Source organism: Lissotriton helveticus, chromosome 2_2, assembly GCF_964261635.1.
Source record: "Lissotriton helveticus chromosome 2_2, aLisHel1.1, whole genome shotgun sequence".
NCBI lineage: Eukaryota > Metazoa > Chordata > Amphibia > Caudata > Salamandridae > Lissotriton > Lissotriton helveticus.
In genome coordinates, this window is record NC_136060.1 from 486178892 (window position 1) to 486192765 (window position 13874).

General features: G+C 47.3%; 1 protein-coding gene across 1 annotated transcript in view; it reads right to left on the reverse strand.

Moving 5' to 3' along the window:
* Positions 1 to 13874, reverse strand: part of LOC144821558 (retinol dehydrogenase 12-like) — a 149365-nt gene that overhangs the window by 106869 nt on the left and 28622 nt on the right. Inside the window, exon 2 of the mRNA XM_078678744.1 lies at positions 11377 to 11616. Within this exon, the coding sequence (XP_078534870.1) occupies positions 11377 to 11616 (240 nt within the window). The remainder of the gene's footprint in view (positions 1 to 11376; positions 11617 to 13874) is intronic.

Genomic DNA, 13874 nt, shown 5'->3' on the forward strand with positions numbered 1-13874 from the left:
GTGCAATTGCTGTTATTTATATGTTTACCTAGTCTTCCTTGCTTGATTTTGTTTGCGATAAAGTGTCACACATAGTCCTTGAAATGTCACTCATAATTTCACTGGAATTATGAAAATGTCACACACAGCAATCTGAAACCTTGGCAGCTATGGCCCTGTCCTTTAAATCAAGCACATCGTCCATAGAACTGCCTGCTCTACACACACACATCTGCGCTTGAAGCGGACACCGCTGGAGTTCTGGATGGCGCGTGCTCTCCGTCCCTGTTTATCTGGCGCATGCGCACTTCCACCCAGCGGCAGCCCTGCATGTCTCCACCTCGTGCTTCACATTTAACCTGTGGCGATTATTAGAGACGAAGGGACATGCCGAGTGAGCTGCAGGCAGTCACAGGCTGGCATGTGCGGACTGCCAGGCAAACATAGCGGACCCACACATGAGCACATTTCTCTCTTTGGGCTCTTTTTTTTTCTGATTCGATAACATAATAAATAACTTTACTTTACCACTTACAGTACCCTGACTGACAAGGGCGCCTGGAGTTCCGATGAGCAGAGCTAGGGAATTGAAGCCCTGTGCAATCTGAAGAGAGATAACACCTCTTTATGGGAAATTTATCAGGGACTGGGTGACCTGGAGAGTCTGATAGACCTGACAGAAGCTGCATTACTAGGAGAAACTACTGTTTTATTTCAGAAACATTAGTCGCAGCCAGACAGCGCCTTGAAACTTTTGGCTCCTGGGTTTGCCAATATTCCAAAAATATCTTCACAAATGTATTTGCTGATGAAACACGTCTTGCATGTGTTCTGCTAGCCTGCTTCAGAGACCCCGCCATTTGAATCTGTAAATATTTTGTGTATATGAACGAGTCATTTTGACAGTGCGTCCCTGTGCAGTCTGATGCCTGTTGTTGCTGCGCTCTTCATTGCGGACAGATTGACAGACAGACAGATGCATCGGTGCTTCACCGGTGATATGCAGCACCGAAAGGCTGCCACGGTCCTCCAGGGAAGTCGCGGCCAGCCGCCCTCAGATGTCTGCGGGGTTTCTTAGGGCCCCTTATGTTGAGTGATTCGGACCCTAAACCTTCTAGTCCGGCGAAGCGGGACCAACTTGCATCGGTATGGAGCTCACTCTGTCTGGCTGTGTGATACTTCAGTCTTCAACTGACTGAAGCTTGAAGGCTTGGGCTTTGGAAGAGGGAATTTTCAGGTCTAACCCTCACTTCCCATTGACATTTTACTCCCCCTTTCTTCGACTTGTCCCTCCCCAACTCCTATCGCCTGAATCTATAGCCGTCTGCTGTTCTTTTTTATTTATATAAATTGTGTTGTAAGCTCAATCATGTTATCAGCCCCATATCAGTTCAACGATTTCATTAAAAAAGGAAGCCACCATATGTTCTTAAGTTTTCTTCAAGTAGGATTATCGCAGCTAATCAGCTAAGGTTGCATTATTTAAAAGAATTAATTAAGATCATAGCGCCTTCTTTTCGACTGCTTTCTACTTGCAGCCAGGTCAGGCGCCATGGCCTCCTTTCTGTCCCTTCATGCACTCTCATATCCCCACTTCACAGGACGGCAGCGCCTCGAGTCAGCACTTCGAGGCTGCCTTCACCTGTTGGGTAGATTGTAGCCTATAGCGCGCAGGCTTTCTCAGGGCCGACCGACTAGCTGTCTTTCCAGCACTTGTTGTCTCGTAATTTGTAAGTACAATGGGGTCAAATTAGAAAATTCGTTCAAGGTGTGTGTTCCTGGGAGCATTAATCGGTCTTCCTTCGGGGACCTTAACTGCTTTCAATGCTGGGATAGCATAGGGAACACCCCTATGTAACCAACTCCAGACTTCACAGCAGACAGCACATCAAACCTACCTAGCGCCATACATTTCCGACAGAGGAGGTCCATGCGGTAAGTCGTGAGGGGGTGACACCATGAGTTACCCGCACCGGGTGACACCAACCCTAGTGACGCAACTGCTGGGAGGCTCACAACACACCGAGCAGCGGCCTCACAAGGGTGCATGGTGGATGCAGGGAGTGGGATGACAGTGCGCAGGGGACAAGAGTGCCCCTCACTAAGGTAGATGCCTTCAGAGCAGTGCTTAATTTGAGCAGGTGCTTTCCGGTGCTCAGCACCGGCACCGAATCCTCAGGACCGGCACTTAAAGCACCAATTAAGGACACACTCATTTGGAAGGCAGATGATTTTCCCCAGAATCACAGGATGTTGAGCCACGCAGTGACTCGAACCCGGTTCCCCAGCTCTGATATCAGCAGCTCTAGCCATTAGGCTAAGTCCTCTCCAGAATAATAAGTGCCGAGGCTCTAGTCAGGAGACAGTTTGCACCAGCACATTTCTCCTGTTAGCGCTGCCACCTGAGGAGAGCCCCTGCAGTTTTTATTTTACAAATCAACCACTGCTTCAGCGTGGACGCCGTCTTCCCACAGGCAGGCACGAAGGATTCACTCTGGGAGCAGCGGAGCAATATCGTGGCTGAGCTACAGATATTTCTAACTATTATTTAGTGACAATTTAGAATAAAAAGTGGATATTTGCACGATTTAGTTACGTTATACGGTTTACTGTTGTTAGTGGTTACGTGACGGGTACAATCTAACTCCACTAACTAAAAGCATGGTGCACCAGATGCAAAGTACCGACCGCGGCTACTCGGTCCCAGTGCTTTGCTCGTGCACTGGAAGCGCAGCACACTTGACCAACTGTGCCCGGGGCAGTAATCCCTCTCATCCCCAAATGCACACACTTTCAGTAGACAAGTCAGAAGGGTTTGCCAATCGTTCAATTGCGCTCGGACTCTGGGGATTTGATTTGCCATTGATGAGTAAGTGACCTCTGTGAATACCAAAATGAGTAAGTGCCTTCTGTGAATACCAAAATGGTAGTAAGTTTAGGATTTTGTCTTAAGTTAGTTCTGTGAATCGAGCCTAGTGTGCATATGGAACAAGGTAGGGCTGCTATTGGGGAAGCATTGGTTTCTCCCTGGAGCCTGAGGGGGGGAGGGGTGGCGGTGAGTCTGCAATGGTGGGTGGGGTCCGGTTGAGCAAGTTTGTGGTATTTTATTTTGGGTCGCAGTTCATCTAAAGCTGGCTTGTGTAAACGTCAGCAGTTGCGGTTGGCACCTCCAGCCACGCCGTTGAGTTTCACCTTTAAAACAGTTTGAGGTTTTTTCACCAGCATGAACTCATTCTTATTCTCTCTCCCTCCCTCTCCCTGTCTCTCACCCACTCCGCCCATAGTGATATGCACCTGTCACTCTGAAGCTTGAATAAAGACATTGCATGCCCTCGAGGGTAAACCAGCCAATGCAAATGAGCGGTGACTGGGAGATTCGAGGAAGAAAAGATACTCCTCAGTGTCTTACCACTAAATTCAATTACATTTGAAAGAAAGGAGGAGTGAGTCAGACGCGAAACTCTGAATACTCAAACTTAATTCATATGGTTTGGAGCTGTGTGGCTGTTGCTAGCTAGTAAAATGTAGTGGTCTCCAGACAGAAGTCAGTGGTAGGTAGTCTGATTGGATGTACAAATGAACATTGTCAACAGAGGGTAAAATACATTGTCATTTACAACGACATTACTTGATTAATGCTCCACGAAGGGAAAAAAACAATGTAATTCAATCAATCAATCAATACATTTGTAGAGCGCGCTACTCACCTGTAAGGGTTTCAAGGCGCTGGAGGGGTGGGGGGTGGGAGGGTGAGTGCCGCTATTGCTCGAAGAGCCAGGTCTTGAGGTGTTTCCTGAATGTGAGGTGGTCCTGGGTCAGTCGTAGGTGGGCAGGGAGGGAGTCCCACGTCTTGGCCGCCAGGCAGGAGAATGATCTTCTTCCGGCGGTGGTTCTTTGGATCCGTGGGACGGTGGCGAGGGCGAGGCTGGCGGAGCGGAGTTTGCGTGTTGGAGTGTAGAACGTGAGGCGGTTGTTGAGGTATTCGGGGCCTATGTCGTGGAACGCTTTGTGTGCGTGGGTGAGGAGCCTGAACGTGATCCTTTTGCTGACGGGGAGCCAGTGCAGGTCTCTTAGGTGGGCTGATATGTGACTGTGGCGGGGGATGTCGAGGATGAGTCGTGCGGATGCGTTCTGTATGAGTTGGAGTCTTTTCTGAAGTTTGATTGCGGTTCTTCCATACAGGGCATTCCCGTAGTCTAGTTGGCTGGTGACGAGGGCCTGGGTGACCGTCTTTCTAGTTCCGGTGGGGATCCAACGGAAGATCTTACGGAGCATGCGCAGGGTGTTAAAGCATGAAGATGAGACGGCGTTGACTTGCTTGGTCATCGTGAGAGAGGAGTCCAGGATGAATCCCAGGTTGCGTGCGTGGTCAGTGGGTGTCAGTGCGGTGCCCAGTTCGGTGGGCCACCAGGAGTCGTCCCAGGCGGATGGGGATGGTCCGAGGATGAGGTCATTGCGAGACCTATTGCATTGTAAATGCTTGTTCAAATCGGCAGTGTTGGCAGGTACCGTAACTGTATGCGTTGCATTAAAAGGCAGATTTGGAAAGTCTAGTTTCTTGTAGGTCTTTGGCCTCGTTAAGTAAAATGAATAAAATGTCTCTGTATATGCACCCCCCACACACACTGCAGTATGTGTGAAATTAAAATAAATTGCCTCGATGACGTGATATTAAAGTATATAGCAGGCCTGGTGAATGTACATTCCCTATCAGCTGGCATCGCGACTTGCTGGTGTGCAGCAGTCCAGGAAGCAGTCAGAGGCGACTTTATTCTCGTGGCGCCCTGGGTGCAAACACATTTGGCACCCAGGCTGCTGCTGGTCATTTAAGCGAGAAGCAACAGGGATCCCGGGCCTTATTTATGAGGCATTGCGACAGTTTTGCATTTCCGTTGCGTCACTTTTTGTGACGCATCGGCAGCGCAAACATGCCTCCTGTTGCGCCCTATTTACAAAGTGATGCATCTAAGCAGAGGCGTCACTTTGTAAACCCCTGCGCTACATTATACCTGCGTCAGGTATAATGTATGCAGGGTGGGTGTTCCCACATAAGTAAGCCTCGTAGAAGTGACGCAGTGAAATCTACCAAATTTCACTGCGCCACTTCTAGGGTGCAAATGCGTCAATATCTTACGCCTGCCTCACAGCAGGCGTAAAACTGACGCAGACCCTTTCACATGGGGCTTGCCCCATGTGAAAGGACACATTGCTGGAGTTGCGTCACTTTTGTGACACACTCCAGCAATGCGCCACTTTGCGCCATACAGATACGTGAGAAATACTGCCGAATCTGTAACTCCTTGCGACATGATGCGTCATACTGAAAATATGACGCATCCATCATGTCGCAAGGAGGGCGCAATGAAAAGTGACGCATTGCTGCTTTCACACAGTGATGCGTCACTTCTCATAAATGAGGCCCCCGTTTCTAGTGCTACCTTACGCAGTGAGTCCCTCTGAACGCAAACACTAATGTGCCTCCCCCAAACTCCCTTAACGACCCACCCCACATCTTACCTCCACACTGGCGAGAAGGCGGTGGGGTAATGGGGTGTGAACATGTGGGATTTCAGGGAGCTGGAGGGGGATGGGAGGAAGATTGCAGGAGTTAATGGGTGCTGAACAGGGTGTGTGCAGCATATTAAAAGAAAAAAGATTATATGCAATTGTGAAGAATAGCGATCCCAATTGAAAGGTAGACTACTGCGTGCACACCCTTCATGCAGACATGTCTGTGGGCCCTTCTAAAGTTTGCCAACCTGGGCCCAACTCGCCCATGCCAAAAGCAGACACTGGAGGCAACTCCCTCGGGAGCACACAAAGTTAGAACAAGCATTGGCACAGCCAATAGGTCTCACCTTTGGAACTTATAAGCGTTTAGCCATGCAACAGTTGATGTTGTTGCACCAAGGATATTGTGCTGGATAACTAAACACTTATAAGGTCCCAAAGGCGAGGCCTATCGGCTATGCCAATGCTTGTTTTCTTTCTCTCTAGATCTGTTATTCTCAGTCTGCCTCCCTATATACCCATCTCTCACCATCTCTTATGTCTTCGCTCTCTCTTTGTCCCTCTCTTCCCTACCTCCCTCGTGTCCATCTCCCCCTCCTTATTTCTTCCCTCCTGTAATGGGTTGTTTTGTCTTGTTCCATAATGCAGTTTCTTTATTAGCTTATATAAGCTTAAGCCACCTCAGTTAAGTTGCATTCTCCGTTTGGTTTAAAATCTTTAGAAAAATGTATGAAGCCCTCTCGAGGTTGGGGTTATCTTCTCCATCAGATCAAGAACGCGAGCAATCTAATGCACATTCATACATAACATAATTACCAAAAGCTGGGTCATTTTTAACCATGTCAGTCTTCACTCCCAGACTCAACCAATGGAGTTTTTCTTTAAAGGTACAGAAACCATTATAAAGTTTTCTTCCAAATAAAAACAAAACAAACATCAAGCTCCTTTAAAGACCTCTCAAAGGGCCTCCAAGCTATGAGTTGTCAGCAACTACCTTGACAACATGTGCAACACAATCATAGGGAAATTCATTGAATGCAAAAGACCACTGAGAACATGACCCATAAAGTCAAACCCTTGAAAACTTCATACTCCTAAGACCTCTCATAGAAGGCATGCACTGAGTATTATTATTATTATTATTATTATTATTATTATTATGCGTTCTTATATAGCGCTCGATTACCCGCAGGCATCTCGGCGCTTGCCTTGGGAACCCGTCCTGGCTTTTTCCCTGTGAGATACCCGTAATGGGCATCCCCAAGGTGGAAGCCAGGCTTCCCGCCGCGGGGGGGCCGTAGTGGAGATTAAGCAGGCTAATGCCCAGAGCTGCAGAGTGTGAACCCGTGATTCGAGTAGGCACCGAAACGAGAATTATCAAGTCCGTGGATATTTGGGCTCAAGACCCTGCCACGTAGGGAATTGAACCCTGGTCCCGGGACTGACCTCTGCTTCAGGGTCTGCCTCCTCTAACCAGTGAGCCACACTTCTCTACTCCGGGAAAAAAGATGGATAACCCTCCCCCCATGACCTCACTCTTCTCAAAGCAGTCAGATTGTACACCACTATCAAAGCCACCTCATACTAAAAGAAATAGTCCAGGAAAAGCAAACACTCTTCAAACTGTCCAGCATTGCACCACTGTCCCTGTCAGAGACTTCGATCCTTCTATCAGTCAACAAGTGTAAAACATCAATCGCTTCTTAACCCAGAAATCCACAAAAAGAGATCCCATTTGAAACAAACATTATATCAGATTACTCTTCTCCAAACTGGAAAGCCTTCAACCTTATTTCACACAATGAACTCACCACCATCTTTTTCACTCAAGGACACATCATAGAAAGATAGCACTTTCAGTCATTAAATGCCTTAGGTGAGAAACCATGACCCTTGTCTCAACTTGGTCAGTGTCTTCCTCAGCTAAGGCACCTTCATAAAAACCATAAAACAGGAGAGATCCTATTGTTGCTGTAAAAAACGGATCCAGTTGACCTCTCCAACCAACACCACATAAACAAGCATTGGAAATGCAATAGGGCTCGCATTAGGAAAGTTTGAACTATTGGTCTTATAAATGATTTTTTTTATGTATGTGTTATTTTTTCAAATAGTTAAATTAATAGCTTTGTCATTTTCAATGCCAATAGTTATAACTTTCGCAAATGTGACACCTATAGCATTTGTAATGCAACATGTTTTGTATTTACGTGACTTAGATGCATTGATATTACAAATAACAAAGCTTTTAATTTTTTTTAAAATAATACTTAAATAATGTATTTAATTTGTAATGGCAATAGCATACATTTTTGTAAATAACTTTTGTGAAGATTATGTTCAGTGTTTTTTATTGTGATGAAAATCCAAGAACAGAAGTGAAATATTAACATCTTTTTGTGATTTGTAATAAAGCATGAAAGCTTGAAAACAGCTTGAAACATTGAAAGAACATATTTGAACCAGTGATGCTGTGGTGGTGCTGAGTGATGCTGTAGTGGTGCTAAGTGATGCTGTTGTTGCACTGAGTGATGCTGTTGTTGCGCTGAGTGATGCTATTGTTGCGCTGAGTGATGCTGTGGTTGCGCTGAGTGATGCTGTGGTTGCGCTGAGTGATGCTGTGGTTGCGCTGAGTGATGCTGGGGTGGCGCTGAGTGATGCTGGGGTGGCACTGAGTGATAATGTGGTGGTGCTGAGTGATGCTGTGGTGGTGCTGAGTGGTGCTGTGGTGGTTCTGTGGTGGCGCTGAGTGGTGCTGTGGTGATGCTGAGTGGTGCGCTGAGTGGTGCTGTGGTGGTGCTGAGTGATGCTGTGGTGGTGCTGAGTGATGCTGTGGTGGTGCTGAGTGGGAGATGGGGAGAGGAAGAAAAAGGAGAGGAGGGAGAAGGTAAAGAGAGGGAGAGAGGAGAGAGAGAGAGAGAGGAGAGAGAGAGGAGGGAGAGAGAGGAGAGAGATAGGAGAGAGAGAGGGGGAGAGAGGAGAGAGAGACGGAGACGGGGAGAGAGGAGAGGGACGAGAGGGAAAGGGAGAGAGGGAGAGGGAAGTGAGGGAAAGGGAGAGAGGGAAAGGGAGAGAGGGTAGAGGGAGAGAGGGAGGTTTAGAAGAGAGGGGGAGGACGAGAGCGAAGGACGGAGGGGAGAGAGAGGGGCGGGAGAGAGAGAGGAGAGCAGGCAGAGGGGGAGATGGGGAGAGGGAGAAAAAGGAGAGCAGGGGGAAGGTAAAGAGAGTGAGAGAGGAGGGAGAGGGGGAGAGAGGAGAGAGGAGAGAGAGGGAGAGGGTGAGAGAGGAGAGAGGAGAGAGTGAGAGGGAAGTGAGGGAAAGGGAGAGAGGTAGATGGAGAGAGGGAGAGAGAGAGTGAGGGGAGGGAGATAGAGGGAGGACGAGAGGGAAGGAGGGAGAGGAGAGGGAGTGGAGTGAGAGAGTGAGAAAGAGAGAGGAGGGCAGGGTGAGGGATAGAGGAGGAGAGAGTGAGAACCATGTTATCGACTCCAGCACCATGAAATACCAGGAAGGCACGTTTGGTTTAGGAGCTTGATGCATAATAAACAAGTACAGAAAGAAGAGAATTGAAGGCTTCCCCTGCTTGCTGGACAGATAGCAGCAAATCACTAGTCAGACGGCTCGTGTACAGGAGATCGAACTAGTGCCAGGATTGTGAATTATACTGGTGCCGTCTCCAGTGCACAGGCCAAGAAGTGCTTCTATAGGTCAAAACTCACTGTGAAGAAAACCCGAAGGAAACGGGCTACTTAAGCACCTCAGGTCAGTGCAACGATGTTGAAAAGATCTTTGAGGGGCGTCCAAGGTAAGAATTCTACAGCAGGAACAAAAAGCGTGTGCCTCCATTGAGAACACATTAATCCGGTTTATCAGGGCTAAGACATAATAAGCTTCTGTGAACGTACTCCTTTTTACGTTAGCTAATAAATACTAACCCCAGAAATCCAGAAACCCAGCTGGTGGTTGGTGTTTCACACCTAGATGCACTCTGATTCGCAAACTGGGCACTAGTGCTCTTACATTTGCAAGTAGCGAGAAATTCCGGTCCAATAAGGTATCGAATCTGAAAAATATTTCAGAAACGATATCAACACTTGGGACATTTTTGTACAAGGGTTTCCCCAATCAATGTTAATAAAAGAATCTCAATGCCTGGAGGCGATCACAGTTCAAAGGCCAGGTACTGTGCGAGGTTAATTAGAGGTAGTGGGCACGTCCGTAGGTTCTTTTCACATTAGCTGACTCGCCAAAGCCAAGGATCACCAAATAAAGAATAACTCGGAAAGTTAAAATATAAGGAGACACGGCCTGCCGGCAGTGAAACTGAAAGCACGGCGAGGCGCTCTGGGAAAATAAGTAGGCACCTATCAGAAAACGTTCAGAACTGAATGAGCAGAGCGATTTTAATGAAGCCACAAAGAGGAAAAAGAACAGCAATATAAAAAAGCTTCAGAACTGAATGAGCAGAGCGATTTTAATGAAGCCACAAAGAGGAAAAAGCACAGCAATATAAGACAGCAGCACACAGCTCTAAACATTTACAATGCCCGTAACAAGCAAAAATCAATCAAATCTCTCAGCGGAACAATTGCTATTTTCTTACAATAATGTGCAGAGCTCAAAAGACCTCAAATGCTAACACCGCGACAGACACAGCAACTAATTTAAGTCCAATTTTCCACAACAGGGAAAATACAATCTGCCTTTTTTGAGTGGCAAGAATAACTTGGAAAGTTAAAAGAAAAGGAGACACGGCCTGGCGGCCGTGAAAGCCTTTGATGCAGCAGGGGGCGGAGCGGGAAGAGCTGCTGGCGGCACCAAGCTGGGGAACAGATGGCTGGCTTTGATGTGCACGCGCTTTTTAGGTCAATGCGCTTGCGCATTGACCTAAAAAGCGCACGGGCACAGCATCAAATCGCCAGTTTGTTAAGCTCTGGATAAGCCCCTTTATGTCTCGACCTCTGAATGCGCAAGCGAATTGCTGAGGTCGAGCCCTAAAAACGAGCTGCTTACCAAAAGAAACGGAGAAGAAAATTCAGAGAAAGAAGTATCCACACGCGCCCAAGAGTAGATCTGAAAGAATAACATCTTCAGGATTACCAATCCATTTTAAGATAAAGGTGTAGCAGGTGAGCAGCTACTCCTCAAGTTTTTGACAATGCCCTGCTCATCAGAGGCAAAACAGTCCTTTCTCCTGATCTTGCTGAGCCTCTCTGCAGCCCCAAACACAGTCTGCAGTTTGATAACACGCATGGATTTCTCTAACACATTCCTGCTAAGCCTTTCTGCTGTCTCCAGCACAGTCTGCATCTTTGAAATATGCATTGATTTATCTAACAAGCCTGATAAGCCTTTCTGTAGCCTTCACCACAGTCTGCAGTTTGAAAACACACATGGATTTCTCTAACACAATCCTGCAACTGTTTGCCTCCTCTCCAGACAGCAGCTATTGCAAATGGAAGCCTCAACATCCTAGAGATTGCCCATGTCCTGCAAAGTTCCATAGGGTTATATATAGAGCGCCATCTACTGCAAGTCGATGTAATGACTTGCGTAGTAATGGCATTGCGTGGTAACAATGCGGTCGTTGTAATGACAGCATTGTAATGGCATTGCGGTTCAATGACTGTAATGTAAAGGTCGTTTCCCATCCTATGGTGCTTTCAATACCACCGATGGATATCCGTCACGTTTGTGATGGAGTATCCTATCCGCCATGATCGTAATCAGGCCTTATAGACATTGCTAGTGTTAGTGGGTTTGGGCTTTTTTATTAAATCATGTTTGAGAATCTAGTCTCAGAGGATTAGCATTACAGGTAAACCATTCAATCTTCACTGAGACATGAGTAACCATCATATTTTTAAAAAAGAAAGCCACACATACCTGATGCACCAGCATTATTTACAAGGATATCCAGGCGCTTCTCTTCGCGGAGCACTTGCTCAGCAAATGCGCGCACTGAGGCCATGGAGCTGGTGTCGATGATCCTCAGGACCACATCTGGATTTCCGGTCTTCTTCTGTATTTCTGTCAAGGCCTCCTGCCCCCTCTCTCTACTTCTGCATGCGAGGAGCACACGGGCATTCCGCCGTGCCAAATCCAAAGCAATGCACTTGCCAATGCCTAGAGCAGAGGAGGACAACAATAAAAGGTGATTGCCTATTATTAGCAGATAGAAGTAAATTTATGGTGCAAAAACAGTTTTATGTATCCCTCCTACCCTATCATACGAACAGCATCACACAACAAGCCTTCATCGTGACTAAGTACTACAAGATGGAGTGTACACCAACACAAAGCTACAATGAAACTATTGCGGTAGACTGATATATTGGCCTCACCTTATATTTATTTAATCTCCCTCACACCCCAGGGACACTGGACATTACATTCTGTCTATTGACAGAATTCCATATTCAAACTCTTTACTTGATTGGAGGGATGTCCTACCATGCACAGAGTCTGTTCTAAGGCACACATGTGGTCCAGGATGGAATTGTGGGGCACTCAGTCTATTCTGTAGGTAGGAGATATGTGAACTAAAACATTTGCCAAGGAACTATAGCACAGGTAGGTTAGAGGAAAGCAATAGAAGCCAGGAAATTGTTCTTCATTGAAGGCATGGTCAAGGTATGACAGGTGAACAAGTTACTAACCTTCGGTAACAACCTTCCTGCTGGATACCCTAATTAATCGTAAACCCCTCACCATGCAAATATTCCCCAGATAATAGAATGGATATAGAAACTTTTAGAACCTATATGCTGATCGGTGGCATCGTAGGGCATTAATGTTGTTCCGCTATGAAAGTGATGAGCAGAGCTGCCTATTGGCTCCACCTATGCGTGCTGACGTCAGTTGCTTTCTAGGCTGTCATTGCCATCAGATGCAGAGCCAATTGGGGTGGGTATGACCAGTGTGCAGAGCCCTAGACTTGGGACCTTTTTGGATAAAAAAAAGAAGAGTCCACTTCACAGAAGAGGGGCCAGATGGGTCGGTGAGGAACCTGCAGTTGGACAGAGTTTGGAGAAGTGTGGCTCAATGGTTAGAGCGGCAGACCCTGATGCAGAGGTCTAGCCCGGGACCAGGGTTCAATTCCCCGCCTCGGCGGGTCTTGGGCTCCAAAAAAATTCCACGGACCTGATAATTCTCGCCTCGGTGCCTATTCCAATCATGGAGTCCCACGCTGCAACTCTGGGCAATAGCTTGCTTAATTTCCACACAGGCCCCAACAGTGCTGGGATGCCTGGCTTCACCTTGGGGGTGCCCAGGAGTGGACACCTCACAGGGAAAGCCAGGATGGGTTCCACAGCGGTATTCGTACAAGCGCCTTGAGACCCTTGCGGATGAGTAGTGCGCTACACAAGTATCAATTTACATTTCTGAAGACTTATTACTGAAGATTGACAACTTGTTCTTCTGATGTATACTTTTAACCGCTGATTCCTCACCTAGTGAATAAATACCATAGTTGTACCTTCCAGCGTGGTGGGTCTGTGAACTGGCTCATACAAAAAGGTCCTTCAGGGCTGAGTGGGAAAAATGCATCTCTTGACAAGCCTGACTGTCAGGGCAGTATTGCTTTGTGAACTTGTTTACTGAGGCCCATGTAGCAGCCTGACAGATTTCCAGAACAGGTACTAGGCCTGCTAACACAGTGGTGGCAGCTTTGGCCCTTGAAGAAGCTCCCAATCTGCTGGGGGATGCTTCTTTGCCAATGTGCAGCAGATATTTAAGCAGGAGACAATCCATCAAAAGATAGGTCACTTTTGCATTGTCCTGTGCTTCTTTGCCGCAGTGAGCTGGTGGACATGACAGCTGACGGCTGTGGGTGTTCTGGCCAGTGGCATTAAGATGTTTATAATTCTCAACATAGTCTCTCTAGTGACTGGTGGTAGAGGTGACAGCCGCGGGCTGTGGGTGTTCTGGCCAGGCGTATTAAGATGTGTACATTTCTCAGCATAGTCTCTCTAGTGACTGGTGGTGGAGGTGACATTCGCGGGCTGTGGGTGTTCTGGCCAGGCGTATTAAGATGTGTACATTTCTCAGCATAGTCTATCTAGTGACTGGTGGTGGAGGTGACATCCGCGTCTGTGGGTGTTCTGGCCAGGCACATTAAGATGTGTACATTTCTCAGCATAGTCTCTCTAGTGACTGGTGGTGGAGGTGACATCCGCGGGCTGTGGGTGTTCTGGCCAGGCACATTAAGATGTGTAAATTTCTCAGCATAGTCTCTCTAGTGACTGGTGGTGGGGGTGACAGCCGAGGGCTGTGGGTGTTCTGGCCAGGCACATTAAGATGTGTAAATTTCTCAGCATAGTCTCTCTAGTGACTGGTGGTGGAGGTGACAGCCGAGGGCTGTGGGTGTTCTGGCCAGGCAC